This window comes from Scylla paramamosain, chromosome 18 (genome assembly GCF_035594125.1).
Source record: "Scylla paramamosain isolate STU-SP2022 chromosome 18, ASM3559412v1, whole genome shotgun sequence".
Classification (NCBI taxonomy): Eukaryota; Metazoa; Arthropoda; class Malacostraca; order Decapoda; family Portunidae; genus Scylla; species Scylla paramamosain.
This window is the reverse complement of record NC_087168.1, coordinates 14,521,765-14,549,649: the sequence shown is the minus strand read 5'-3', so window position 1 is coordinate 14,549,649 and position 27,885 is coordinate 14,521,765. Positions and strand designations below refer to the sequence as shown.

Here is a 27,885-nt window from a genome sequence, read left to right as displayed (position 1 = left end):
TTTCTGAATGCGTGCCAATGTTTGGAGGTGGCTGTACAAGAAGAAACAATGCCTCAGAGTGGTCAGTGACAGAGGGAAGATGTGCCAAATAACACTGGAAGGATTAATCAACACATCCACCCTTGTAGTTCCGTTTTCTATTCCTGTTCTTGTGCATTGACGTTATTCCACACTTGTAAGCATTCTCATCTCTATGAATCTCTGTCTGCACACGTAGGAGGGTTGTGTTTAATGATTGAACTGAGTCACTGCCTGCAGGTTGTTGTTATAATCTCAATATATTTCCCAACTGTTCCCTTCTTGGCCGGTCAGTTGCTACGCTGTGGAACCCTGTCATGGGCATGCCTTCGGAAATATGTGGTGCCTTGGTGATGGTTGACAACAAGACACATGTGAGGGATTTTAAACAGTTATATAATTTATACGTCTGATATAAACAAAATATTCAGTGTCAGCAATCAGGAAAGGACAAGAAATAACGGGTTTATGCTTTGTTGGTGGACAAGCTTAGTAACCATGGAAATAATGATGGAAAATTTATGGATTGGGATGATAGGTGGAAATAGATATGTTTTAGATAGGAGCTGCCACGTGGACGAGGGCAAGAAATAACGGGTTTATGCTTTGTTGGTGGACAAGCCTAGTAACCATGGAAATAATGATGGAAAATTTATTGATTGGGATGATAGGTGGAAATAGATATGTTTTAGATAGGAGCTGCCACGTGGACGCCTGATGGCTTCTCGAATCTTCTCTTATTTTCTTAAGTATCTTATGATTGGATTTGATGAGGCTTTGTGTCCAGAGGCTCATCAGTGGACCCTTAAGGTTAATGAACGCCTGGTCTAGAGAATACCAAATACTGAATAGTGAGCAGATGTTTGTATGGAGTTACTTTATAAATATTTACATCACAGTGTGGCTTTCTTGTTTTGTTAATGTTTTCTTATGAACTGCGTTGTTTAGTTAGTAGTAGTAGTAGTAGTAGTAGTAGTAGTAGTAGTAGCAGCAGCCAGACGGACGTTTCACAATGATAAAAACAGACAAGGCTGCTGGCATACATATATTCATACATACATACATACATACATACATACGTACATTCATTCATAAACATTCCTTCACATCTTAGTCGTCTGACCTTTAACGGTATGAGGACAGACAGCCCACCACACGGCTGCTAGTAGTAGTTGTAGTAGTAGTAGTAGTAGTAGTAGTAGTAGTAGTAGTAGTAGTAGTAGGCCTTTTTAATTTTTTTCAGTTTTTTTTTTTAGTATTTAATTCAGTTGGTCTTTGTTTTTTTCATTTGGCCTATTTGTTTTTGTTTTTTTTTCCAGTGGGCCTTTTCTATATTTTTTCGATGGGCCTTTTTTATTCTTTTTATTTTTAAGTAGGCCTTTCTCTTACAATTTCACTTTTTTTTTTTTTTAAGTGGGCCTTTCTTTTATATTTCTTTTTCATTGGATCTCTCTTATTTTTCTTTTTCTTTAATAGGCCTTTCTTTTACTGTTTCTTATAATTACCTTTTTTTTATACGCATTTTTTTTTCCAGTGGGGCTTTTTTTCTTTTTTTTTTTTTTTTTTTTTAATCAGTTTTTCAGTGGAATTTTCTTGCCCAGTAGCCTACATAAATAAAGAGTAATATTCTATCCTTTCTTATAGTTTCCTCGCGTGTGGGCAGGTGGCAGTGATCTTTATAGTCTTTGCCTCGCGCCCCCTTCCCCGAGACGCGAGGCACGAGGGACACAGTCTTGTTTTGTTGCTTACTGTTTCGTGTTTGGTGTGGAGATTTGCTTCTTGTGGCAGTGCTTTATGTGGCAGCACAGGGGTCACTCATTGTTATTGTGTTGTCTGCGTTTCTCCTCCTCTTTCTTCTTTTTGTTGTTGTTGTTGTTGTTGTTGTTGTTGCTCTGCTTCTTTTTCTGCTTCTTCTTTCTATTTAAACTTGACACTCGAGTGAACAAAATAACTGAAATCACAAAAAGGAGTTTCGCTCTCAAGCTAAAAATTATCACTCTTCTGTGTCATTTATTTTAAAGCTGCCTCTACTACTACTACTACTACTACTACTACTACTACTACTACTACTACTACTACTACTACTACTACTACTACTACTGAAGTTTGTCTATTAATGAGTCTGTCGCAATTATTAGTCAAACGATCATGCATATTAATTTACTTTACATTTTTTTTTCTTTATCACAAGCCCATGTCATACCTTGTCTTACCACGCCTCCTGTGCGCCAGTTATAACCAGGAGACACAAATATGAGGCGGGGAGACACTCAGCATGCACACACCGGCACCAGGTAGCGAGTGTGGGAAAGCGAAGGCGCCTCTCTCTTTATATTCTCTTAGGGGCGTTAAGATTCTGAGGCGGTAACAGTTGCACTCTTATTCGTAATCACTTTGTTCTCTCATCAGGATTACTGTTAACCCTTTCGCTGCTATGATCGTGTAGCGAAGGTGAGGTGCTACTTGGCCGCCCGGAAGTTGTTCAAGTGAGAAGTGTAGGCTCCCAACTATGACTCTTGGTCATAGCAGTGTTTAGTCCTTGAAGGGTAACAATTTCCACTGTCATAACAGTGTAGCTCTGGCAAAGGAAACTTAGCCTGGGTATTCTCTCTCTGGTTTATTCAGCAAAAACATGAACAATATATACAAAATTACATTACATAATAAAAAATGATATACACAAAATTATGGAAAAAGAGAGTGTATGTGTGTGTGTATGTCTGTGTGAAGAAAGGAGTAATATGATGTATTGAGAAGATGTGTAACACATGTGTCAAAGAGCGTGCACAGAATGTGTACGAGTAAGAGATATGTATAAAGTGAGGAAAGAAGAGATGAAAGACGAAAGCCTGTGCAGTAGAGAGAGTGAAAACGGAAGGGTGAAAATACAACAGAGAACGGATTGCTAGGAGCGGTGACTTGTGTCCCGCTACAATCGTCCTTCCTTTATCTTCCTAGCACTGTAAAAAGTGTTTGCAGGGAGACGCGGGAGAGATAAGAGGAAAAACAAAAGGTGATTTTGTTCCTTTATGCTTCAAAAATATTTACGAGAGCCTGGCACAAAAAAATACTGTCAGAAAAGTTATAGGCATCAAAAATAAAAAAAATAGAAAAAAAAAAAAATTCCAGTATTGAAAGGGTTAAAGGTGACATGGATTATTAACCGTGTGTGTGTGGGGTGTTCTTTTTTTTTCTTTTTTTTTTTTTTTTTTTCTGTTGGTGACAGGATTTTTGCTTAACTATCGCTGGAATCCTGAAAACGCTATTGAAAACTTGAGTAACCACCACTAGAGTACGTCAGAAATACTCGACATCACTCCCCAAGTGTTTCAGAATATTGACCTAAGAAGTAACATACTCATTCCGTATATTCACTACTCTGTGACAAAGATAAAGAAAAGTACACTGCTTATATTATTAAATTATATTTGTAGCTTTAATATATATTTTTTTACCAGAAACTTCTTCACCCATTAATTTACTAAGAGTGAAATATTATTCATCCAATGTTCGAGTCAGTGTTTGATGTGAGGAGAGTCATTGTTCCCCATCTTTCACTTCCTGACCAAATAACCGACCGGTTGACCAACTGACTTGGTGATTCAGTTGTTCATTCGCTAACCCATTCACTCCGTCATCCACTCATTCCGTCTGTTCAGGGTCACCAAGAGACAACCCGTTCTATGTGTATGTTAATTCTCTCGCTGATAGATAATTCTTATAAACATGAAAATCTATAACCTTTAAGACACTCATCCTTGCTCTACAGTCTTAAATAGTTCTGCAGCCTGGAAGGGACTAAAACGTACTTTCCATTCTGTATTTTTGTGTTTACGTGCCCATGCAAATTAATTTTTACAGTGATCTTAATGTTCAAGGATAATCGTAGCAGTGAAAGGGTTAAGGGTTACCAAGAGTCATCCGTTCATTCTGCCTCAAGGGTTACCAAGAGGCGTCCATTTATTCTGTCTGTTAAGGGTCGAGCACTAAATCATTCTGTCTAATAAGGGTAGAAGCACCCATTCATTCTGTCGAGGGTTACCAAGAGACGTCCATTCATTCAGTCTGTTAAGGATAAAGGCACTCATTCATTCTGTCCTAAGGGTTACCAAGAGGCGTCCACTCATTCTGTCTGTTAGGATTATCAAGAAACACTCACTCATTCTGTCTGTTTAGTGTGGAGTCACTTAGTTGTTTTGTCAAAGATTATCAATAGGCACCTCCCGCTTTGATGTTCGTGTGTGTCCCCGCCCAGCTGTTGTCCGCGCGAGGTGTGTGACTATAGGGAGAATTACTGTGTTGTGAGGCGTGACCACGAAGCTTACTTAACAGCGCACACCGTCTGTTTTTTTTTGTAGGGAGAGTCGCCTGTATTCTCTCTCTCTCTCTCTCTCTCTCTCTCTCTCTCTCTCTCTCTCTCTCCTCTCTCTCTCTCTCTCTCTCTCTCTCTCTCTCTCTCTCTCAAGCCCTAAACCGGTTTGATAATAATTACAATGCAAACCCGATCTACCGCCACTGTTGCCAAGTCGAGGGAGTTTTTTCTTATTGCCATTAGCCTTACTGTTGTTGTTGTTGTTCTTTCTTCTTCTGTCTTTTCCTTTTCTTTTTTCCCTCTTGTTCTTGTTTTTCTTAACTATATTGAAATAAGGTGGTATACTACATATTATTATTATTATTATTATTGTTATTATTATTATTATTATTATTATTATTATTATTATTATTATTATTATTATTATTATTATTATTGTTATTACTGCTGCTGCTGCTGCTATTTATTTCTCTTCATAATTACGAACGAGAAAGGAAAGGAAAGGGAAAATAATATATGTAATAATTATATATAATAAGAAGCTTTTCCCTATATTCACCAAATTGTCATTGCTATTTATGCGAAGATGTACGATAAGGAGGAGGAAAAGAGAAAGAGAGAGAAGTAAGGAAGACGAGGAGAAGGAGGAAAAAGAAGGAAGTGGAGGAGGAGGAGGAATAGGAGGGTGTAGCCTACGTGCAGTAAAGCAAATCTCCTCCTCCTCCTCCTCCTCCTCCTCCTCCTCCTCCTCCTCCTCCTCCTCCTCCTCCTCCTCCTCCTCCTCCTCCTCCTCCTCCTCCCCACAGCAATAGTGTCAAAATCTAATAACATCCTCTCTCTCTCTCTCTCTCTCTCTCTCTCTCTCTCTCTCTCTCTCTCTCTCTCTCTCTCTCTCTCTCTCTCTCTCTCTCTCTCTCTCTCTCTCTAAAAAAGTAATTCCCGTTATTACTGGTTTAGATTAACAAGTTTTGTACATTTATCTTTCTTTTATCAGAGAGAGAGAGAGAGAGAGAGAGAGAGAGAGAGAGAGAGGAGAGAGAGAGAGAGAGAGAGAGAGAGAGAGAGAGAGAGAGAGAGGAAAGCTGTAGGTGAGGGTAATGGTGGTGATAGTAATAAAGGCAACATGTGTATATTTAGCGACAGGTGTGTGTGTGTGTGTGTGTGTGTGTGTGTGTGTGTGTGTGTGTGTGTGTGTGTGTGTGTGTGTGTGTGTGTGTGTGTGTGTGTGTGTGTGTGTGTGTGCTTGACTAGCTGTCCTCACATCTGGCTGGGGAAAGTAGCAAATAAATAGATACATCTTATCAGAGAGAGAGAGAGAGAGAGAGAGAGAGAGAGAGAGAGAGAGAGAGAGAGAGAGAGAGAGAGAGAGAGAGAGAGAACAGTAAGAATACAAGCAACCATAAAGCTAGCACAAGACTAACTGGTTACTGCCCTTCTTTGTATCTTCCCTTTCTCTCCTACGTCCCTTCATGACCACTGTTCTCGTGTCAATGATATACCACACGTGTCTTGATGGCTTGATGTTACGTAACCTTCATCTCCCCTCCACCACCTCACCGCCGCCCGTCACACTTCTATGTCTGTGTGTGGTGTGATTGTCAGTTTTGCCTGCCTTTTGTTTGTCGTCCTGATTTGTTAATTGATGTTCCTGTTCTGGGTGCCTTTGTTGTTGTTGTGGTGGTGGTGGTGGTGGTGGTGGTGGTGGTGGTGGCTGTGGTCGTAGGCACCGTCTCCTGATTTTTTTTCGTTTTTGTTGTTGTTGTTGTTATTATCAGTGTTTTTTGTTGTTGTTATCATTTATTGTTGTTGTTGTTGGTGGTGGTGGTGGTGATGGTATTATCATTGTTGTTGTTGTTGTTGTTGTTGTTGTTGTTGTTGTTGTTGTTGTTGTTGTTACTGTTATCATTCAAAGTATTATTGTCAGTATGTAGTTTTAGTATAAGTGTTTTTTTCACGACATAGATCAACTACATTAGCAAAAATTACTACTACTACTACTACTACTACTACTACTACTACTACCACAGAGAGCTTAACATGAATATAACATACAGTTGCATAATGACACTTTAATAGCCGAGTTAATACAGGAACAGTCAACACGTGTGGGAATAAATGGACCAGTTTGGTGGATGATTGGATGGCTGAACAAACAGTGTGGAGTGTAGTGGAGAGCCTGCTTTTATGTGTTTCATGTCTGTTTATTGAGTGTTGTTTTATTTTTCATTATTTTGTATACTTTTTTTTTTTTTTTTTTTTTTTTTTTTTTTTGAGAGCTACAGGTATGAAAGGATTTTATTTTTTTTTTTATTTTTTTTTTGAGAGCTACAGGTATGAAAAGGATTTTATCTTTCCGCGTGACTTTTATGGTGCTTGTTATAGTTGTTTATTTTGTTTATTTATTTATTTTTTGTTTATTTTGTTTTTGTGTATGTACAGGTATTACCTAGTTTTATTTTTAATTTATCTATTTGTTCTTAATTGACTTTTATATATTTATTTGTTAACTACATTTACTTATTCTTTTCTCATTTAAGAATAGAAAGAAGAAGAATTTATTGTTATTTAAGGCTAGAGAGAAGAATTTATCTTCATTTAACACTAGAGAGAAAAATCATTTGTTTTCATGCAAGGCTAGAGAAAAGAAGAGGAGGGAGAAGAAGAAGAAATGCAAGAAAAGTTAAATCAGGAAGGGAATTCTGTAATGCTGTGTTCGTAGGTCCTCGCAACACCTGATCTCGCCAGTCGCAAAATCGATATCTTCTCCGTCAGAGGGCTATCACCCACAGGCGGCGGCTCACCCCAGAACGTTTTGCTTGCTTAACTTCGCAGGCCACCATATGCCGAGACACTTCCCCGGGGCACCTCCAAAATGAGCCTTTACTCGATCATTGTGTTGGCATGAGGATGTGCTTGAGTGCGTTGTGAGCTTGGCTGTGCTGCATATTTTGTTTGGGAAAATGTGAAACGTGACGGAACACTGTACATCCAGTTGCAGGGGGGAAAGAAAGAAAACATTAGATATTTTTTAAGGATTTTAAGGATTGTAATTTTTTTTTCAGAAGTTATGGAAATTTTTGTTATTGTACATAGGGAAATGCGCATAAATTGAATTATTGTTGATAACAGTATGGTTATATTCATATAGATTGTTTCCTTTATTATCATTATTTAGTGTACACATAGAACTAAATACACGCAAAATACTTAACTTTTATACATACAGAGTGATTCGTTGATTATATTTGAGCAGCGTACATAAAGAGTTGGATGCACACAAAATAAATACTTGGACCGCAATAATGTTCTTCTGGAGTGCCTCGTTGATCATATCTATCTATCTATCTATCTATTAATTCATCTATTTATCTATCTATCCATCAGTCAGTTAGTCAGTCTATCTATCTATCTGTCTATCCGTCTATCTATCCAGCTATCCTGTACACCTGCCCTATGCCAGACACTGCTAATTAATACATAGGTAAACCGAGACACACCTGGGGAGCGTTACCTATATTTAAACCTGCTCTCATTTCCTACTCTTCGCTCTATGCACTTGGCGAGGTTGTTTTCTTGTTTTTTTTTTCTGTTTTTTTTTGTTTTTGTTTTTGTTTTTGTTTCTCTCTTCAGTTTTATCTATGGCAAGGTTCGTATGTTTGAGGAGTCGGAGACGGGCGCTGTGGCAAGAAGTACACCTGTTTGTTTAAGTCTGCCTTTAATTTATCTTTCCCTTGGTCCCGTTTTCTTTTTATTCGCTTAGTAACTCGTCCTCATTCTTTCTCCTTTTCTCGTCTTCTCTTTTCCTAAGTTTTTTTTTTCTCTTGTATTCTTTCTCTCCTTTTCTCCTTTCGTTTATTGATTTCTTATTATTTTCCATTCATCTTTTTTTTTACTTTCTAATATATTTTCCTCTCTTCTTTCCTTCCGTCTCTCCTCATTTTTTCTTCTTTCTTTTCCTTCGTTTTTTTCATTTTCTTTATATTTTTGTTCCATTTATTTCTTTACTTTCTAATTCTCCTTCCTCCTTTCTTTCGTTCCTTTATTCCTTTCTTTTTTTTCCAGTTCTGTCTTATTTCCTAATTTATCCGTCTACTTCTCTTCTCCCCTTCCTTCCCTTCCTCCCTTTTGCTTTTCTTCCATTCCTCTCTTCATTTTCTTTCTTTTCTTTAGTTTACTCTCATACTCCATTTTCACCCTTCCTTTCCTCTTCCTTTCTTCATTTTCTTCTTTTTTCCTTCTTCTTCTATATTCTTTTTCCCTGCCTTCTCTCTCTCTCTCTCTCTCTCTCTCTCTCTCTCTCTCTCTCTCTCTCTCTCTCTCTCTCTCTCTCTCTCTCTCTCTCTCTCTCTCTCTCTCTCTCTCTCTCTCTCTCTCTCTCTCTGTTTTCTGAGGGGCTGTGTTTCTTTCAGCGTCTTCGTGAGATCCTTATAGTTAAGATTTGTGATTGTTTTTACAGTTCACGTAAGTTTTTTTGTTTTTTTTTTCAGTCTTTCGTATTATTGTTCGATTTAATTGACATTGTTTTCCTGGTTGTGTTCGTTTAGTGCTTTTCATTTTGTTATCTTGCTGTGTTTATACTTTCCCTTATCTTTAATTCTCTTCACTATCTTTTCATCCTCTTTCTTATTTTTTTCACACTTTGCCATTTCAGTTGTCTTTCCGATCATTAAATAAAACAATCAAGATTAAAAATGGTACTTTACGGAGAACGATTTGACTACAGCAAGACCCAGCAGCTCACCGAGGTGCAGAAGCGCGTGGCCCGGTGCAGAGCCGAGGCCGCCCGGAAGGGCCGGGAGCAGGCCCGCCTCTGGCGCGCCAAGAAGAGCAAAGCACCACATGGGCAGTGCCACGCTCCCGTGTTGGAGCATCCTGCCTGCCAAGCCACCAATTTGATGGCGACTAAACATTGATGATGACTTAACGGAGGCCAAATCTCCCCTGGCCACACCTGATATTGACTAAACTTAGGCCAAATCTCCCCTGGCCAAACCTGATGATGACTTAACGGAGGCCAAATCTCCCCTGGCCAAACCTGATGATGACTAAAAGGCCAAATCTCCCCTGGCCATACCTGATGATAACAAAAAGGCCAAATCTCCCCTGGCCAAACCTGATATTGACTAAACTTAGGCCAAATCTCCCCTGGCCAAACCTGATATTGACTAAACTTAGGCCAAATCTCCCCTGGCCATACATGATATTGACTAAACGGAGGCCAGATCTCCCCTGGCCAAACCTGATTACAAAAAGGCCAAATCTCCCTTGGCCGCACCTGATATTGACTAAACGGAGGCCAGATCTCCCCTGGCCAAACCTGATGATGACAGAGGCCAAATCTCCCCTGGCCCAAACCTGATGATGACTAAAAGGCCAAATCTCCCATGGCCAAACCTGATAGTGACTAAACGGAGGCCAAATCTCCCCTGGCCAAACCTGATATTGACTAAACGGAGGCCAAATCTCCCCTGGCCAAACCTGATGATGACAAAGAGGCCAAATCTCCCCTGGCCATACCTGATATTGACTAAACGGAGGCCAGATCTCCCCTGGCCAAACCTGATGATGACTAAACGGAGGCCAAATCTCCCCTGGCCAAACCTGATATTGACTAAACTTGGGCCAAATCTCCCCTGGCCATACCTGATGATAGACTAAAAAGGCCAGATCTCCCCTGGCCAAACCTGATGATGACTAAACGGAGGCCAAATCTCCCCTGGCCAAACCTGATATTGACTAAACGGAGGCCAAATCTCCCCTGGCCAAACCTGATATTGACTAAACTTGGGCCAAATCTCCCCTGGCCATACCTGATGATGACAAAAAGGCCAAATCTCCCTTGGCCGCACCTGATATTGACTAAACGGAGGCCAAATCTCCCCTGGCCAAACCTGATGATGACTAAACGGAGGCCAAATCTCCCCTGGCCAAACCTGATATTGACTAAACGGAGGCCAAATCTCCCCTGGCCAAACCTGATATTGACTAAACGGAGGCCAAATCTCCCCTGGCCAAACCTGATATTGACTAAACGGAGGCCAAATCTCCCCTGGCCATACCTGATGATGACAAAGAGGCCAAATCTCCCCTGGCCAAACCTGATATAGACTAAATGAAGGCCAAATCTCCCCTGGCCACACCTGATATTAACTAAACGGAGGCCAAATCTCCCCTGGCCAAACCTGACGATGACTTAACGGAGGCCAAATCTCCCCTGGCCAAACCTGATATTGACTAAATGAAGGCCAAATCTCCCCTGGCCAAACCTGATGATGACTAAAAGGCCAAATCTCCCCTGGCCAAACCTGATATTGACTAAACGGAGGCCAAGATCTCCCTGGCCAAACCTGATGATGACTAAAGAGGCCAAATCTCCCCTGGCCAAACCTGATATTGACTAAACGGAGGCCAGATCTCCCCTGGCCAAACCTGATGATGACTAAACGGAGGCCAAATCTCCCCTGGCCAAAGCTGATATTGACTAAACGGAGGCCAAATCTCCCCTGGCCAAACCTGATGATGACTTAACGGAGGCCAAATCTCCCCTGGCCAAACCTGATGATGACTTAACGGAGGCCAAATCACCCCTGGCCAAACCTGTTGATGACTAAACGGAGGCCAAATCTCCCCTGGCCAAACCAGATATTGACTAAATAGAGGCCAGATCTCCCCTGGCCAAACCTGATGATGACTAAACGGAGGGCCAAATCTCCCCTGGCCAAACCTGATGATGACTTAACGGAGGCCAGATCTCCCCTGGCCAAACCTGATGATGACTTAACGGAGGCCAAATCTCCCCTGGCCAAACCTGATGATGACTTAACGGAGGCCAGATCTCCCCTGGCCAAACCTGATGATGACTAAAAGGCCAAATCTCTCCTGGCCAAACCTGATATTGACTAAACTTGGGCCAAATCTCCCCTGGCCATACCTGATGATGACAAAACGGAGGCCAGATCTCCCCTGGCCAAACCTGATATTGACTAAACGGAGGCCAAATCTCCCCTGGCCAAACCTGATATTGACTAAACGGAGGCCAAATCTCCCCTGGCCAAACCTGATATTGACTAAACTTGAAGGCCAGATCTCCCCTGGCCACACCTGATATTGACTAAACGGAGGCCAAATCTCCCCTGGCCAAACCTGATGATGACTTAACGGAGGCCAGATCTCCCCTGGCCAAACCTGATATTGACTAAATGAAGGCCAGATCTCCCCTGGCCACACCTGATATTGACTAAACGGAGGCCAAATCTCCCCTGGCCAAACCTGATATTGACTAAACGGAGGCCAAATCTCCCCTGGCCAAACCTGATATTGACTAAACGGAGGCCAGATCTCCCCTGGCCAAACCTGATGATGACTAAAAGGCCAAATCTCCCCTGGCCAAAGCTGATATTGACTAAACGGAGGCCAAATCTGCCCTGGCCAAACCTGATATTGACTAAACTTGGGCCAAATCTCCCCTGGCCATACCTGATGATGACAAAAAAGCCAGATCTCCCCTGGCCAAACCTGATGATGACTAGACGGAGGCCAAATATCCCGTGGCCAAACCTGATATTGACTAAACGGAGGCCAAATCTCCCCTGGCCAAACCTGATGATGACTTAACGGAGGCCAAATCTCCCCTGGCCAAATCTGATATTGACTAAACGGAGGCCAGATCTCCCCTGGCCAAACCTGATGATGACTTAACGGAGGCCAAATTTCCCCTGGCCAAACCTGATATCGACTAAACGGAGGCCAAATCTCCCCTGGCCAAACCTGATGATGACTTAACGGAGGCCAAATCTCCCCTGGCCAAATCTGATATTGACTAAACGGAGGCCAAATCTCCCCTGGCCAAACCTGATGATGACTAAACGGAGGCCAAATCTCCCCTGGCCAAACCTGATATTGACTAAACGGAGGCCAGATCTCCCCTGGCCAAACCTGATGATGACTAAAAGGCCAAATCTCCCCTGGCCAAACCTGATGATGACTTAACGGAGGCCAAATATCCCGTGGCCAAATCTGATATTGACTAAACGGAGGCCAGATCTCCCCTGGCCAAACCTGATGATGACAAAGAGGCCAAATCTCCCCTGGCCAAACCTGATGATGACAAAGAGGCCAAATTTCCCCTGGCCAAACCTGATATCGACTAAACGGAGGCCAAATCTCCCCTGGCCAAACCTGATGATGACTTAACGGAGGCCAAATCTCCCCTGGCCAAACCTGATATTGACTAAATAGAGGCCAGATCTCCCCTGGCCAAACCTGATGATGACTTAACGGAGGCCAGATCTCCCCTGGCCAAACCTGATGATGACTTAACGGAGGCCAGATCTCCCCTGGCCAAACCTGATGATGACTAAACGGAGGCCAAATCTCTCCTGGCCAAACCTGATATTGACTAAACTTGGGCCAAATCTCCCCTGGCCATACCTGATGATGACTAAACGGAGGCCAGATCTCCCCTGGCCAAACCTGATATTGACTAAACGGAGGCCAAATCTCCCCTGGCCAAACCTGATATTGACTAAACGGAGGCCAAATCTCCCCTGGCCAAACCTGATATTGACTAAATGAAGGCCAAATCTCTCCTGGCCACACCTGATATTGACTAAACGGAGGCCAAATCTCCCCTGGCCAAACCTGATGATGACTTAACGGAGGCCAAATCTCCCCTGGCCAAACCTGATATTGACTAAATGAAGGCCAAATCTCCCCTGGCCAAACCTGATGATGACTTAACGGAGGCCAGATCTCCCCTGGCCAAACCTGATATTGACTAAATGGAGGCCAAATCTCCCCTGGCCACACCTGATATTGACTAAACGGAGGCCAAATCTCCCATGGCTAAACCTGATGATGACTAAAAGGCCAAATCTCCCCTGGCCAAACCTGATATTGACTAAACGGAGGCCAAATCTCCCCTGGCCAAACCTGATAATGACTAAAAGGCCAAATCTCCCCTGGCCAAACCTGATATTGACTAAACTTGGGCCAAATCTCCCCTGGCCATACCTGATGATGACTAAATGAAGGCCAAATCTCCCTTGGCCGCACCTGATATTGACTAAACGGAGGCCAGGTCTCCCCTGGCCAAACCTGATGATGACAAAGAGGCCAAATCTCCCCTGGCCAAACCTGATGATGACAAACGGAGGCCAAATCTCCCCTGGCCAAACCTGATGATGACTAAAAGGCCAAATCTCCCCTGGCCAACCCTGATATTGACTAAACGGAGGCCAAATCTCCCCTGGCCAAACCTGATGATGACTAAACGGAGGCCAAATCTTCCCTGGCCACACCTGATATTGACTAAACGGAGGCCAAATCTCCCCTGGCCAAACCTGATGATGATTTAACAGAGGCCAAATTTCCCCTGGCCAAACCTGATATTGACTAAACGGAGGCCAGATCTCCCTTGGCCAAACCATATATTTACTAAACGGAGGCCAAATCTCCCCTGGCCAAACCTGATATTGACTAAACGGAGGCCAAATCTCCCCTGGCCAAACCTGATGATGACTAAAGAGGCCAAATCTCCCCTGGCCAAACCTGATGATGACTTAACGGAGGCCAGATCTCCCCTGGCCAAACCTGATGATGACTAAAAGGCCAAATCTCCCCTGGCCAAACCTGATATTGACTAAACTTGGGCCAAATCTCCCCTGGCCAAACCTGATGATGACAAAAAGGCCAGATCTCCCCTGGCCAAACCTGATGATGACTTAACGGAGGCCAGATCTCCCCTGGCCAAACCTGATGATGACTAAAAGGCCAAATCTCCCCTGGCCAAACCTGATATTGACTAAACTTGGGCCAAATCTCCCCTGGCCATACCTGATGATGACTTAACGGAGGCCAAATCTCCCCTGGCCAAACCTGATATTGACTAAACGGAGGCCAAATCTCCCCTGGCCAAACCTGATATTGACTAAACGGAGGCCAAATCTCTCCTGGCCAAACCTGATGATGACTTAACGGAGGCCAAATTTCCCCTGGCCACACCTGATATTGACTAAACGGAGGCCAAATCTCCCCTGGCCAAACCTGATGATGACTTAACGGAGGCCAAATCTCCCCTGGCCACACCTGATATTGACTAAACGGAGGCCAAATCTCCCATGGCTAAACCTGATGATGACTAAAAGGCCAAATCTCCCCTGGCCACACCTGATATTGACTAAACGGAGGCCAAATCTCCCCTGGCCAAACCTGATGATGACAAAAAGGCCAAATCTCCCTTGGCCGCACCTGATATTGACTAAACGGAGGCCAAATCTCCCATGGCTAAACCTGATGATGACTAAAAGGCCAAATCTCCCCTGGCCAAACCTGATATTGACTAAACTTGGGCCAAATCTCCCCTGGCCATACCTGATGATGACTAAATGAAGGCCAAATCTCCCTTGGCCGCACCTGATATTGACTAAACGGAGGCCAGATCTCCCCTGGCCAAACCTGATGATGAGAAAGAAGGCCAAATCTCCCCTGGCCAAACCTGATGATGACTTAACGGAGGCCAGATCTCCCCTGGCCAAACCTGATATTGACTAAACGGAGGCCAAATCTCCCCTGGCCAAACCTGATATTGACTAAACGGAGGCCAAATCTCCCCTAGCCAAACCTGATGATGACAAAGAGGCCAAATCTTCCCTGGCCACACCTGATATTGACTAAAAGGCCAAATCTCCCCTGGCCAAACCTGATATTGACTAAACTTGGGCGAAATCTCCCCTGGCCATACCTGATGATGACAAAAAGGCCAAATCTCCCTTGGCCGCACCTGATATTGACTAAACGGAGACCAGATCTCCCCTGGACAAACCTGATGATGACAAAGAGGCCAAATCTCCCCTGGCCAAACCTGATATTGACTAAACGGAGGCCAAATCTCTCCTGGCCAAACCTGCTGACCAAACCTACCGTGGACAAACTTGATGACAAACCAAACTTACCCTGGACAATCCTGACGACTACGACCAAACCTACCCTGGCCAAACCTATCCTGGCCAAACCTGATGACGACCAAGCCTACCCTGGACAACTCTCCCCTGGCCACACATGATTGCTAGCAAATTTCTCGTGGCCATCTTCTAAAATCTTCATTCATTCGTACATACATTCATACATAGATATCATTTATAAGAGAGAGAGAGAGAGAGAGAGAGAGAGAGAGAGAGAGAGAGAGAGAGAGAGAGAGAGAGAGGCTAGGAATGAATGGGTGTGATAAGCAATCTCTCTCTCTCTCTCTCTCTCTCTCTCTCTCTCTCTCTCTCTCTCTCTCTCTCTCTCTCTCTCTCTCTCTCTCTCTCTCTCTCTCTCTCTCTCATAAACACTAACCCTTTTCATTCTTCCTTCCCTCCCTCCTTCCTTCCCTCGTGAATACCTTGTAATTAATTAAAGAACACCTGCAGAGACCAAATATCAACAAAAGAAAGATGTAACAGTCAACTTTTTAAACATACATCTTATTAATTTGTCACTAGAACCATAGAAAAAAAAATAATAATGATAATCAATTAATAAATAAAAAATAAATAAATATTATATATATATATATATATATATATATATATATATATATATATATATATATATATATATATATATATATATATATATATATATATATATATATATATATATATATATATATATATATATATATATATATATATATATATATATATATATATATATATATATATATATATATATATATATATATATATATCATTTATTTTTATTTATTAGTTAATTACTTATTTTTTTCTATGGTTCAAGTGACAAATTAATAAGATTTCTACATCACCAAAAGGAGAAGCACTCTTGAGAACCCGGCTAATTGGAGGAAGGGAGAGGAGGGGAAGGGAAGGAAAAAAGGAAGAATAGGGGGAGAAAATAATAATGAGAGAAGAAAATTGAAGGAAAGATAAAGAAAAGAAAAAAAGAAAACTAATAAAATATTATGGTGGAGAAAATCTGAAGGGAAGAGAGAGAGAAAGAGAAAGATTTGAATAAATCATGTGGCCTCTAAAAATAGCCATGATGAGACAGCAAAGTGTTTCAGATTAAGGGCAATAGTGCAGTGGAATCAAAACACCCTAGCAAGGACGTAAGAGTCAGTTGCTGTTGGAAATCTCTTATAATCCCTTTTATTTATTCGATCATCCTCTCCTCTGGGTGTAAGACTCTATTGCTGCAATCTCTCACTCCCTTCTCCAGATGTAAGAGCCTTTTTTTTCGGTTTTACGTCCTGTTTCCTTAGTTTATAAGGGCTAGGACTCTAGATTTGGCACTTGGGAACCGTTAGCTACCCCGAGTGGCCAGGATTCGAATCCGTGCGCTTGATAATCCTTGGGCCCCAAAAAACGCGTATGGTCCCACTTGTAATCCCTCGTAATGAATCTTCTATCTTCCCTTTCTCCAGATGCAGGCCGTACACCAGCGCGGCGTCGGCCTCCCTGCCCCCTGCCAAGACGGGCCACGCCGCCTCCCAGGACGAGAAGCGCGAGTTTATGTCCATCTTCCCTGACTTGGTGCGTGATCTGACGGAAGTAGGCACTCACTCTGACATCCCTGACGCCCAGAAGTGGTTTGCTAAGGTGGGTGGTGACTGTGTGTGTGTGTGTGTGTGTGTGTGTGTGTGTGTGTGTGTGTGCGTGGGTACTTTTTTCTTACCTAACCGTATCTTTGCATAATTAAACTGAGTTCGTTGAGTCACTTTCTCAAATATCGATTCATCACTGTTAGCGGTGGCATGCGTGTCTAGTCTGGCCGGCTGGTGCTGCGTGGTGCGTGTCTCGTGTTGCGTGCGTGACTGTGTTTGTGTGCGGGAGACACGATTGCCTTGTGGATCAGACAGGCTTATCTCGTGAGGAATGTTACCTATTGATTGGTCTGCAAGTGCATGGAATAGATTCACTTCCTTTCCTTCTTTCTCCTCCTCCTCTTCCTCTTCCTCTCCTTCGCCTTTCTTTCACTCCTGTACATTCTCCTCCTCGTGTAGTGTTGTCTCTCTCTCTTTTCTCATTCAGTTAATTGGTTTCAAAGTGCGTCTCTGGAATGATTCTCTCTCTCTCTCTCTCTCTCTCTCTCTCTCTCTCTCTCTCTCTCTCTCTCTCTCTCTCTCTCTCTCTCTCTCTCTCTCTCTCTCTCTCTCTCTCTCTCTCTCTCTCTCTCTCTCTCTCTCTCTCTCTCACACACACACACACACACACACACACACACACACACACACACACACACACACACACACACACACACACACACACACACACACACACACACACACACACACACACACACACACACAGTTTTTGCTTAATGGATATTGAAGTGCATTTGTTTGATGTTGTTGTTTTTTTCTTTTTTTCTGACACTATTCACTTAATAGATATCAAAGTTTGAAATAGTTTTCATTTTTCCCCATTTTTCAACATAATAGGTACATAAATGTGAGTCTTTTCTATTTTTTTCTATTTTTCCTTTTTTTTAATTAAGAAGTATTGAAGTCCTTGTGTATTTTTTTCATCCATATTCTTTTTCTTTTTTTCATATAAGAAATATCTGTGTTTTTCTCTCCTTCTTTTCACATAATCAATATCTAAGTGCGTTTCTTTATAATAGTTGTTTTTCTTGTGTTTTCCATCCTTTTTTCACGCAATAAATAACTTAAAATCGTCCCTTTCAAGTAATTTTATCTCTCCTTTGTCTTTCATAGTAGTTTTTCAAAGTGCTTCTCTGGAACAGGCTTGTCCCTCATTCCCTGGTACAGAATTCCTCGGCAACACTTCTAGGCGCATGTCCATTTGACGTCTGGGCAACAACGTGCTACTGGAAATACCTTTTGAAATATAAATGCGTACAGCACACTAGAATTTAAATGTGTGATTGCAGAGAGAGAGAGAGAGAGAGAGAGAGAGAGAGAGAGAGAGAGAGAGAGGGAGGGAGGGAGGGAGGGTGGGGAGTAAGGATACTCCGTGAAATTAGAATTGTATACATATCTATTTTTTTTTTTTTCATTATAGAACTTTATCAATTACTAGATTAAACTGTTATTTATTTTTTTGAACATCACTTTGTTCTCTGTTATAGATATACACAGCAATCTCTCTCTCTCTCTCTCTCTCTCTCTCTCTCTCTCTCTCTCTCTCTCTCTCTCTCTCTCTCTCTCTCTCTCTCTCTCTCTCTCTCTCTCTCTCTCTCTCCCCCCCCCCCGTCTCTCTCTCTCTCCCCCGTCTCTCTCTCCCCCGTCTCTCTCTCTCTCTCTCTCTCTCTCTCTCTCTCTCTCTCTCTCTCTCTCTCTCTCTCTCTCTCTCTCTCTCTCTCTCTCTCTCTCTCTCTCCCTCCCTCTCTCTCTCTCTCTCTCTCTCTCTCTCTCTCTCTCTCTCTCTCTCTCTCTCTCTCTCTCTCTCTCTCTCTCTCTCTCTCCCTCCCTCCCTCCCTCCCTCCCTCCCTCCCTCCCTCCCTCCCTCCCTCCCTCTCTCTCTCTCTCTCTCTCTCTCTCTCTCTCTCTCTCTCTCTCTCTCTCTCTCTCTCTCTCTCTCTCTCTCTCTCTCTCTCTCTCTCTCTCTCTCTGTCCGTGGGCGTCCATCAACTCCTGGCAAACATTTTAGCGTGCAGACAAGGCACGACTCGTGTTGATCGATGGGAAAGAGAAGCCAGTGACCCTTGCCCTGCTTTTCCTTCCCCATCTATCAACAAATGTTTTAGGTCCGTATTGTTAAACGTTGTGGCATGTAATTGTAACTTTTCAGCACGCCCAGGTGGAAGTTACTGACGTTTTCAAGGATGATTCTAGGGATAATTTATCAAAGATTCTGCATCAGCAATGGAAAAAAAAAACTCTTGGGAGCTTGATTTATTATCTCTGCGGGCTTTGAAAAATTGTCCTTATGGGAGAGGAAAGTGTGTAAGAATACGTTTTTCCTTTTATTTTTTATTATGTAAGAGGGGTTCTGGCCTAGGGCAAGAAAAAGACGGAAAAAAAAGTGCCAGCTCTTAAGGAGAATTACCCAAAAAGAATATCGAAAATAACGAGTTTATTCTCATTTTAAGTCATAGTAATAGAAAATACAGAATCAGGTAGAGTGTTCCATTATTGCCATAAGTATATACATGGTAGTCCTCCGGCATGCCGAGGAAGGCTTCTCATAACGCGGGAATGTTTACCGGGACACTAATAAAGGAAGGCAATAGGGAATGATTGGACAGAAACCCTTATCTCATCCTTATCTGACCTTAGCAACTCGAGACTCCGTGCCTAAAATAGATGACGTGGGTGTAGGGAGTGTGAGGGTTATGACGATGTGCGTGTGTGTGTGTGTGTGTGTTTGTGTGTGTTTTGGAGATAACTAGTTTGTTACGTAAGAGGTAGTCCTTTCTCTTTCTTCTTTCATTTTCTTTAGTAGGTTAAGTTGGTATAATCTTCGCTCATATCATAATATAAACAAGCTTGATAGGGAGAAAGCTTATCTATGTATCAAGGAGCTCGACCAAGGAAAAGAAATAATAAATAACACAAGCCTTTTCAAATGTTTCCAAAAAAGAAAATAGGAGGAGGAAGGTTCAGTTGAGTTGCACCAGATGAGTTAACCCTGCTAAGAGTATTATAACTGATTCAGGTTATGTTATCCTCTCCGATATTTGCAGCTCACTTATTTTCCTTCGTCCTTGTTTTCCTTCGTCCTCCTTAGCCTTTATCCTTGTACTTAATTTTCACCATCCTCCTCCTCCTCCTATCTATCTTGTATCTCTCACGAATAGTTAGCCTAGAATAGTTACCCAAAAAGACCTAGTAAGGAGCTGAGTTCTTTTGCTATTTGGACTTCCTTTGTAAATTCCTCCTCCTCCTCCTCATTATCATCATCATCATCATCATCATCATCGCCATCATGTCCTCTCCTTCCTTCTGTTTCTCAAGCTTTGCGCCTCTCTCTCTCTCTCTCTCTCTCTCTCTCTCTCTCTCTCTCTCTCTCTCTCTCTCTCTCTCTCTCTCTCTCTCTCTCTCTCTCTCTCTCTCTCTCTCTCTCTCTCTCTCTCTCTCTCTCTCTCTCTCTCTCTGTCAGATGGAGACACTGCTCATAAATGACCCTTGTGTTTGCAGGTGTTGCAGTACAATGCAGTGGGCGGCAAGATGAACCGCGGCCTTGCAGTGTCCCTCTCCTTCAAGCTGCTGGCAACACAGGACCTCATCACCCCGGAGAACATCAAGAATGCACACATCATGGGCTGGTGCATCGAGCTGGTAAGGGACGACACCGAGTAGTAAGTAGTGGTACTTCTGTTACTATTACTACTGCTGCTTCTACTTTTTCCCCATAACTATGCTGTCATTGCTACTACTACTACTTATTTTTTTACTACAGTAAAATCCCTCTTATCCGGCATCAACGGGACCGCCGACATGCCGGATACTTGAATATTGCCGGATACTTGAATAGAAGTGAAATTATGTCCACAATCACCACCCTACACTCACGCATCTTAACATAACAAAGATCAGCTGATCTTAATCAGCAGCTGATCTGATCAGCCTGCTTAAGTGTAAGCACAACACGCTTCCTCTTTTCTACAACTTTAGACATGATGAAGGTGTCAGGCGATAAACAGTGCACACGCGGGACTGAGTCACTGAGTAAACACAGTGCAGTGGGCTGCGGATGGCGCAAAGCAGTGCGCTCTGGTGGCGAGGGGACAAAGTATGCCTCGCACGGGAATTTTAATCGATTTTATGAGTACACATTGATTTTTTTATTGATTTTAAGGCTCGGGGGAAAAATGTGCCGGATACTTGAAGCTGCCGGATAAGAGGGATTTTACTGTACTGTCATCTGTCATTATACTATTATTATTATTATTATTATTATTATTATTATTATTATTATTATTATTATTATTATTATTATTATTATTATTGTTTTATTTTCAGCAGTTAGCATCAGTATTACTTTTGTTATTATTACTATTATCACAACAATAACAACTACTACTACTACTACTTTTACTACTATGTGAGATCATCTTGTAAGATAGAAAATAAAGATGAGGGTTTTCTTTCATTGTTTAATTGATTTTTAGTGCACAGGAATATTATGACATTATATTATAGTACATACTCATTTTCTTTTTAATTTTTTATGTATCTTTTTCAATCTCTTGTCAAATATATATTCTCTTTCAGATGTTTATTTTCTTTCTGTAATTTTGTCTTTCCTGTAATCTCTCAGCTTTCCTCGCCTTCATCTGACCATTCATTTGATACTGTACATAAACTTTCTACACTCTATCTCTCTTCTTTCTAATTTATACTTACTCCCTCAGCTTACAGTGTTTCTTTTACATACTATGACCTTGTAGCTTGCCTTGCACTGTCATACCTTTCACTTAATACATACCTTTCTATTGTCTCTTTTCTAGTCTGTACCTTTCACACACAGCTGCAGAGTTTCTTCCTGGTGGCCGACGACATCATTGACGGGAGCAAGCTGCGCCGTGGGAAGCCAGCTTGGTACCTCAATGACAACCTGGGGCCAAGTGCCTTCAATGACGCCATTCTGATGGAGGCTGGCATCTACAAGATCCTTCACAAGCACTTTGCTCACGTCCCTTACTATGTGGACATGCTAGATCTCTTCCATGAGGTGAGGAGGGCACCCAGCACTTGGCGAGGTGGTGGTGGTGATGGTGATGGCGATGATGATGGTTATCCCTCTCATTCACTTAACCCATCAGTATTATTGTATTTTCCTAGTGAGTTTTTTGCTTTCACTTTGATGTCGTATTATATTTTTATGATGGGGGGAGTTGGATATGAAGCACATCAGTAAGATAGGATTAGATATCCTTATTATCATAATGTAATGCAATACACTGTTGCATGCAAAATAAATTTTTTTTGCAACTTGGAGCTCCAGAGATAAAAATAAAAGTTCATACACAGGAAAATTTAAAAAACTTAATTACTCTATTACAGTTGTCGTGCACTCAATTGTCAAACAGTTAAAAAGGTGATACTATTAGGAACATATTATTTCCTATACCTATTTGTGTATTGTGTGGCTAAAGCAGACCATCTTCCTGACCTTAGGAATGTATATTGACTATAGGGAATGGCTTGCATCATTCACTGTATTCTTCACCTGCTTCAGTACACCTTTGTGATAGAACTTGTCTATTGCTTTAGTTTCTGCACATAACTTCTCTAATTTAAATCTAACAGTCTTCCTAGCTTGTTTTTGTCTTTACAAATTAATTTTCCATACCAGGAAGTGATTGAAAAGTTTATTATAGACTCCATATTAGACTTCAAGAAGAGACTGATTATTCTTTTTATCTATATGTAAGTTACTAAAAAATACCTAGGAACTGGAGTCTTTAGTTGCAGCTTTGACCACCACATCAGTATTACAGCTACCCTTTACTTTGGTCTATCATGTAGCCCAGGTATTTGTGCTGACTGACCATTGGCTGACCACACACTGGTTACATGCACCTTCAGTGGACCTTTTTTTATAGCCTTTTTGATGCCCAAGGCTACAGTCCCTTTCCACATAAAAATAAATAAATAAATAAATAAATAAATGAATAAAGGTTTATAGAAGCAGTGAAAGAAGACATGCTTGTAATGAGTGTGACTAAGGAAAGAACAAAATACCAAGCACATCAGAGAAACTGATCTGCTGTTGTGACATCCTAGCAGGAGCAGCTGAAAGAAGTAGTAGTTGTAGTAATAGGTACAGCTGAGGCTGTCCAGATGTTAACAGATGTGTCTCCTTTCCAGATGACACTCAAGACAGCCCTGGGTCAGGCACTGGACCTCCTGTCATGCCCTCCAGGACAGAAGCCAATACTGAAGAAGTTTACAATGGAACGCTACAATTCTATAGTCAAATATAAGACAAGCTTCTACTCCTTCTATCTACCTATTGCTCTTTCTATGTACATGGTAAGTGACCAGACCCAGTGCCTTATCTCAAATGCTCCATGTAGGTGTATGAAAAAACATTTCCTATGGCTAGTTTCATCTATAAGTGTCACATAATGCTGAAGTCTCATATCTTGGGAACTTTGAAGTGCTACATTTTTTTAAAGCTTTCAACATTATAACCCTACACTTGTTGATGGATTAAATCAATATTTTTATAATTTTTAAGACAGATGAAGATTTATATATATATATATATATATATATATATATATATATATATATATATATATATATATATATATATATATATATATATATATATATATATATATATATATATATATATATATATATATATAGTGGAACCTCGATTCTCGAACTTAATTCACTCCTGAATGCCATTCAAAATCAGAAATGTTTGAAAACCAAAACTATTTTCCTCATAGGAATCAATGTAAAATGGATTAATCTGTCTACCCTGTCTTAGCAGCTTATGACACATGCTCCCACAGCCAAGATGGCTGCTTCACAAAAGCTCCAGCTCACAAATTATTTATCCAGAAAGGGTGTATTGATTGAACTTAGTGACACAGAACTCATCAGCAGATATTGTTTAGACCAATCTAGTGAGGGAAGCCTTACAGAGGGACACAGAGAGGAGCAACCCACATACTGCTGAAATGAAGGTGATCATAACACTTAGACATCTTGCTGCTGGTAAAAGCTAGTGTTGGGAGTCATCGAGAGAGCCGCAGGTGGCTCGGGATTACTCCTGAGTGCCAAAAAACGTTTGTTTGCATCCAGGCTTTTCAACGGGATCACATTTACCATACATAGTTCAAAGATTGAATTACTGTCTTACACTCTGTGTCTCTCCTCCAAATATATAAAAATGAAGTAAATATTTATAGAAACTATAAATTAGTAATAAACGGTAGCTTTTGTTATGTCTTTTAATATTTGAAATCAAGTAACTTTGTTCTAGAACAAATGGTACTGCAAGCGAAGCAATAAAGAGTTTAAAATTTATTTAAAACTTATTTGTTTGAAAAGGGAGGCATTCAGTAACCGAGGTCCCACTGCATATACATATATAAGAAAAGTCCAGCAAGGCCAGAATTTATCTACTCATTCCATCCACCATATTTATTGGCTGTTTATGACATCTTGGTGAAAATGAGCAGTGAAATCAGGATTGTCTTACACACCACAAAAATTCCAGAACAGAAAGGAGAAATCTTAACATTTCTTTCTTTTTATTTTCACCTATGCTGGACTTGTGTAAATCTCAATAACTCTGACCTATCAAGTTTCCATTGTAAATGTATTAAATACAAACCATGATGCACCTTATATCACAGAGACACCAATTAACACATTGCTCCTGAGGAACTAATGGAAATACAGAACACACACACACACACACACACACACACACTAAAGCATGCAAAGTAAGTGTAAGTTATGTTTAATAAGCATTTTTAGCTTGTCCCATCTGGCATTATTCTCTGTTTGTTTTCCATTTCCAGTTCCAATGTGTTTTGACAATGTCTCATTTACCTTATACCTAATTCAAGTTTTTTGCAGTGTCTGACAGATAATGTTGGTATGCCAAGGTTGTAGTTATTGTGCTAGCTTTGTGGAGCATTGACTGTGTTATGTTTGAAATCTGTAGTTTTTTGTTGAGAACAGTGAAGTATATATAGTATATTTTGTATTATATGAGTCATTCATTTGGACCAGAGACCCTGAAGAGAGAGAGGGAGAGAGAGAGAGAGAGAGAGAGAGAGAGAGAGAGAGAGAGAGAGAGAGAGAGAGAGAGAGAGAGAGAGAGAGAGAGAGAGAGAGAGAGAGAGAGAGAGAGAGAGAGAGAGAGAGAGGCTGTTGACCTTTCAAAACATGAGGAATGAATATGAAAAATGTAGAAATATCATTGTAAGATCATTTAACAGCCAGTTGAGATAAAATTAACTTACAACAGTGTGATGTATAAGAGAAAATAATGTACTGCCCTCCTGTATCATCACAAAGTTTCACATGAGAAGTCCACCATTGTTTGTCTCCTTCTCTTCAGGGTCACTTATTTGGAGGTTTTGAGGCCTAGAGATGAATCTGTGTTTTGTTTGATTACAGGCGGGGATAAGAAATACTGATAACGTACGAGTGGTAAGCTAAACACACACGAGTCGTCCATCTTATGCTCCTTGCAGTTGCTAATGTTTGAAACTTCCTTCACTAATGCTCTAACCCATCACCTCTCCCCTTTAGGACCATATTCTGAAACACTTCTGCACTGCTCTTCCACTACTTTCAAAACCCTTTAGATGAAGTTGCTTGGCTTTTTAAGAGTGTTTGTATGATTTTAGTGACAGATTAACAAGATTCCTACAAAATTAACAGGAGAAACACTCTTGAGAACCCAGCTAATCATCTCTGTGGCTCTTGAAAATAGTTGTGATGAGAGAGCAGAGCATTTCTGAATACAGGCCTTTGTGACACACAGGCTTCATAGGAGTCTTAGATGTCAGACTAGAGAGCATTGAGTACTGACCATGGTGTTCAACTCCATTCTCACTCCTGTGTTTGTGTCTGCTGCTTGATGTGTCCTGTAGAGTGTATACAAATGTCAGCTGATGCAGTGGCTTTGGACAGAGCAGCTGCTATGGAACACAAGGCAGATGGAGGGAGAGACCATGGTCTGACCCTTGATTCTATGCCTGACTTCTGTGATTCTGTATAAAAGCCTTATTTTCTGGGGTTCTTTTCTCTCCACGGGTGCACAAAAGTTGTTGTTGTCACTCTCTAGTTTTTCTTCCACCACCAGCACTGGGCATTTTGTGGGGCACTGCTTTGTGTATTTGGTTCATGTACAGTATATATCTGTGTATGTATTGAAATCTTCCCTGGGCAGCTTATTCTTCCTTTTCTTTCTGTTTCCCTCTTCTAAGCACAGACAGTTGGGCCTCTGATGATGATGATGAGAACTTGTGTGGTTACTTGTTGCTGACATTAGCTATAGCATATCTGAAGATCCATAGTCATGGTTGATTATTAGGAAAATATTACATCTTATGTCATCTTTTCTTGTTCAAAGCTTTTTATGAATCACCTTAGCATGAAACTTAGCAAATTTTAAGTAGGCATTCCAGAGCTATAGAGAAGAGTGATTACTGTTCATTGCTTATTGATTTTCTTGCACAGTCTTTCATCTCTTTTTATCATCATGATATATCAATTTCATTTGTTGACTGAACTTTCTTAATTTAAGAGCTTTGAAAGCAAGGTTTGCAGACAAAGTAAGAAAACTTCTAGATGGCATTATATAATCAATAAGGCTTTGTTCTTGAAAGTTCCTCTTTTGTATGTTAGCTGTTATACTTTCAATAATTCAGGTTTCATCATGTAGGAATGCCACACTGGAAGGATAACTGTGGTGTAGGATCAGCACAGATTCTGATTTATTTATTTATTTATTTTTATTTATTTATTTTTTTAAGTGCGTCTTTCCATTCCCTTTTCCCAGTTTTGATATGGACCACATCCATGTGTGGAGTGCTGCATTATTATTATTAACTCAACATCACAGTGGGAGAAAACTTTCTCCTTTTGATATGTCCATCTTGTAAAGGCGTTTTTCATTGAGGTGATATATTTTAACAAAGATGTATAAAATAAAAATCACATATTTCACTATGAAGAGAACTCTAGGCTAAAACATTTCCCATTCTTTGTTAAGCTTGCTGAAATTTTTTATATGTTTAGTTTTTAGAATTACTGTTTTATGCAATGAGATCTTTATGAATACTGTGCCTGAGCATATGCAGTGTTTGAAGTGGAAGAGTCTTCCCTTACATACATTCCTGCCTCACTCACTTAGCATATCCTATGAAGTGAGTGTGCAGCACAGCATTAGTGTGGATAAGCTTGTGGCTCTCAAGGCTGGGCAGGGATTTGTGTCCTCCAGGAAGGGTTAGCTTGGCTTGGGTGGCAGACGTGTATCAACTGTATTGAGACCACAGTCCCTGGTGCACCTTGCCCTTTCTTCCCTGCATGTAGCTTGTTCCCTGTCCTCTGGGTGGTAGTTATGGTAGATGCTCCACATCCCTCCTCAGTGTAACTCATATTCATGAACATGGTCACAGACAGAAGTTTTAGTATACAGTGGTTTAGCCTTTGAAGAATATTATTATATATCCCTTTTGAAGTAGCTATGCTTTCAGACAACACAGGTCTCTGATCCTCATGGATGAATCTGAAGGCATACCATTATATTTTGTATACAGAAGTTGACAGCATGTTTACTTGTTCATAATTGTTTTTTAATATAAACAGGCTCCCTGTTCAGGATAATTTGTACATGAAAGGGTTTGCTGAGGACCACAGCAAGTTGTGACTGGGTCCTAGAATTTCTCTCTGTGACCATTTGTTGTGGAAAATTAGTTGATTTCTTAGTGTTGCAAGTATTTGTAAAGAAACTATCATATAAATACTTTTTAAAATACTTAAAAGTGGTAGAATTTTTGTTTGTCTTCTTTGTTCAGTTGTACTCACATTCTTAACATATTAATTTGTTATCCCAAAAAAAGAAAAAAAAGCTCAAAACACCAAATTTATTTTATTGTCTGCC

The 27,885-nt window shown here is 41.0% G+C and overlaps 1 protein-coding gene across 10 annotated transcripts in view; it reads left to right on the top strand.

Moving 5' to 3' along the window:
* LOC135109140 (farnesyl pyrophosphate synthase-like) overlaps positions 1-27,885 on the top strand; it is a 56,155-nt gene that overhangs the window by 25,476 nt on the left and 2,794 nt on the right. For 7 of the 10 annotated variants that reach the window (XM_064020263.1, XM_064020259.1, XM_064020262.1 and 4 more), the window contains exons 3-7: positions 16,758-16,932; positions 20,436-20,576; positions 21,769-21,972; positions 23,112-23,276; positions 25,392-25,424. In XM_064020263.1, the coding sequence (XP_063876333.1) occupies positions 16,758-16,932; positions 20,436-20,576; positions 21,769-21,972; positions 23,112-23,276; positions 25,392-25,424 (718 nt within the window). The remainder of the gene's footprint in view (positions 1-16,757; positions 16,933-20,435; positions 20,577-21,768; positions 21,973-23,111; positions 23,277-25,391; positions 25,425-27,885) is intronic. The other 3 variants (XM_064020269.1, XM_064020267.1, XM_064020268.1) reach the window with 1 other exon arrangement.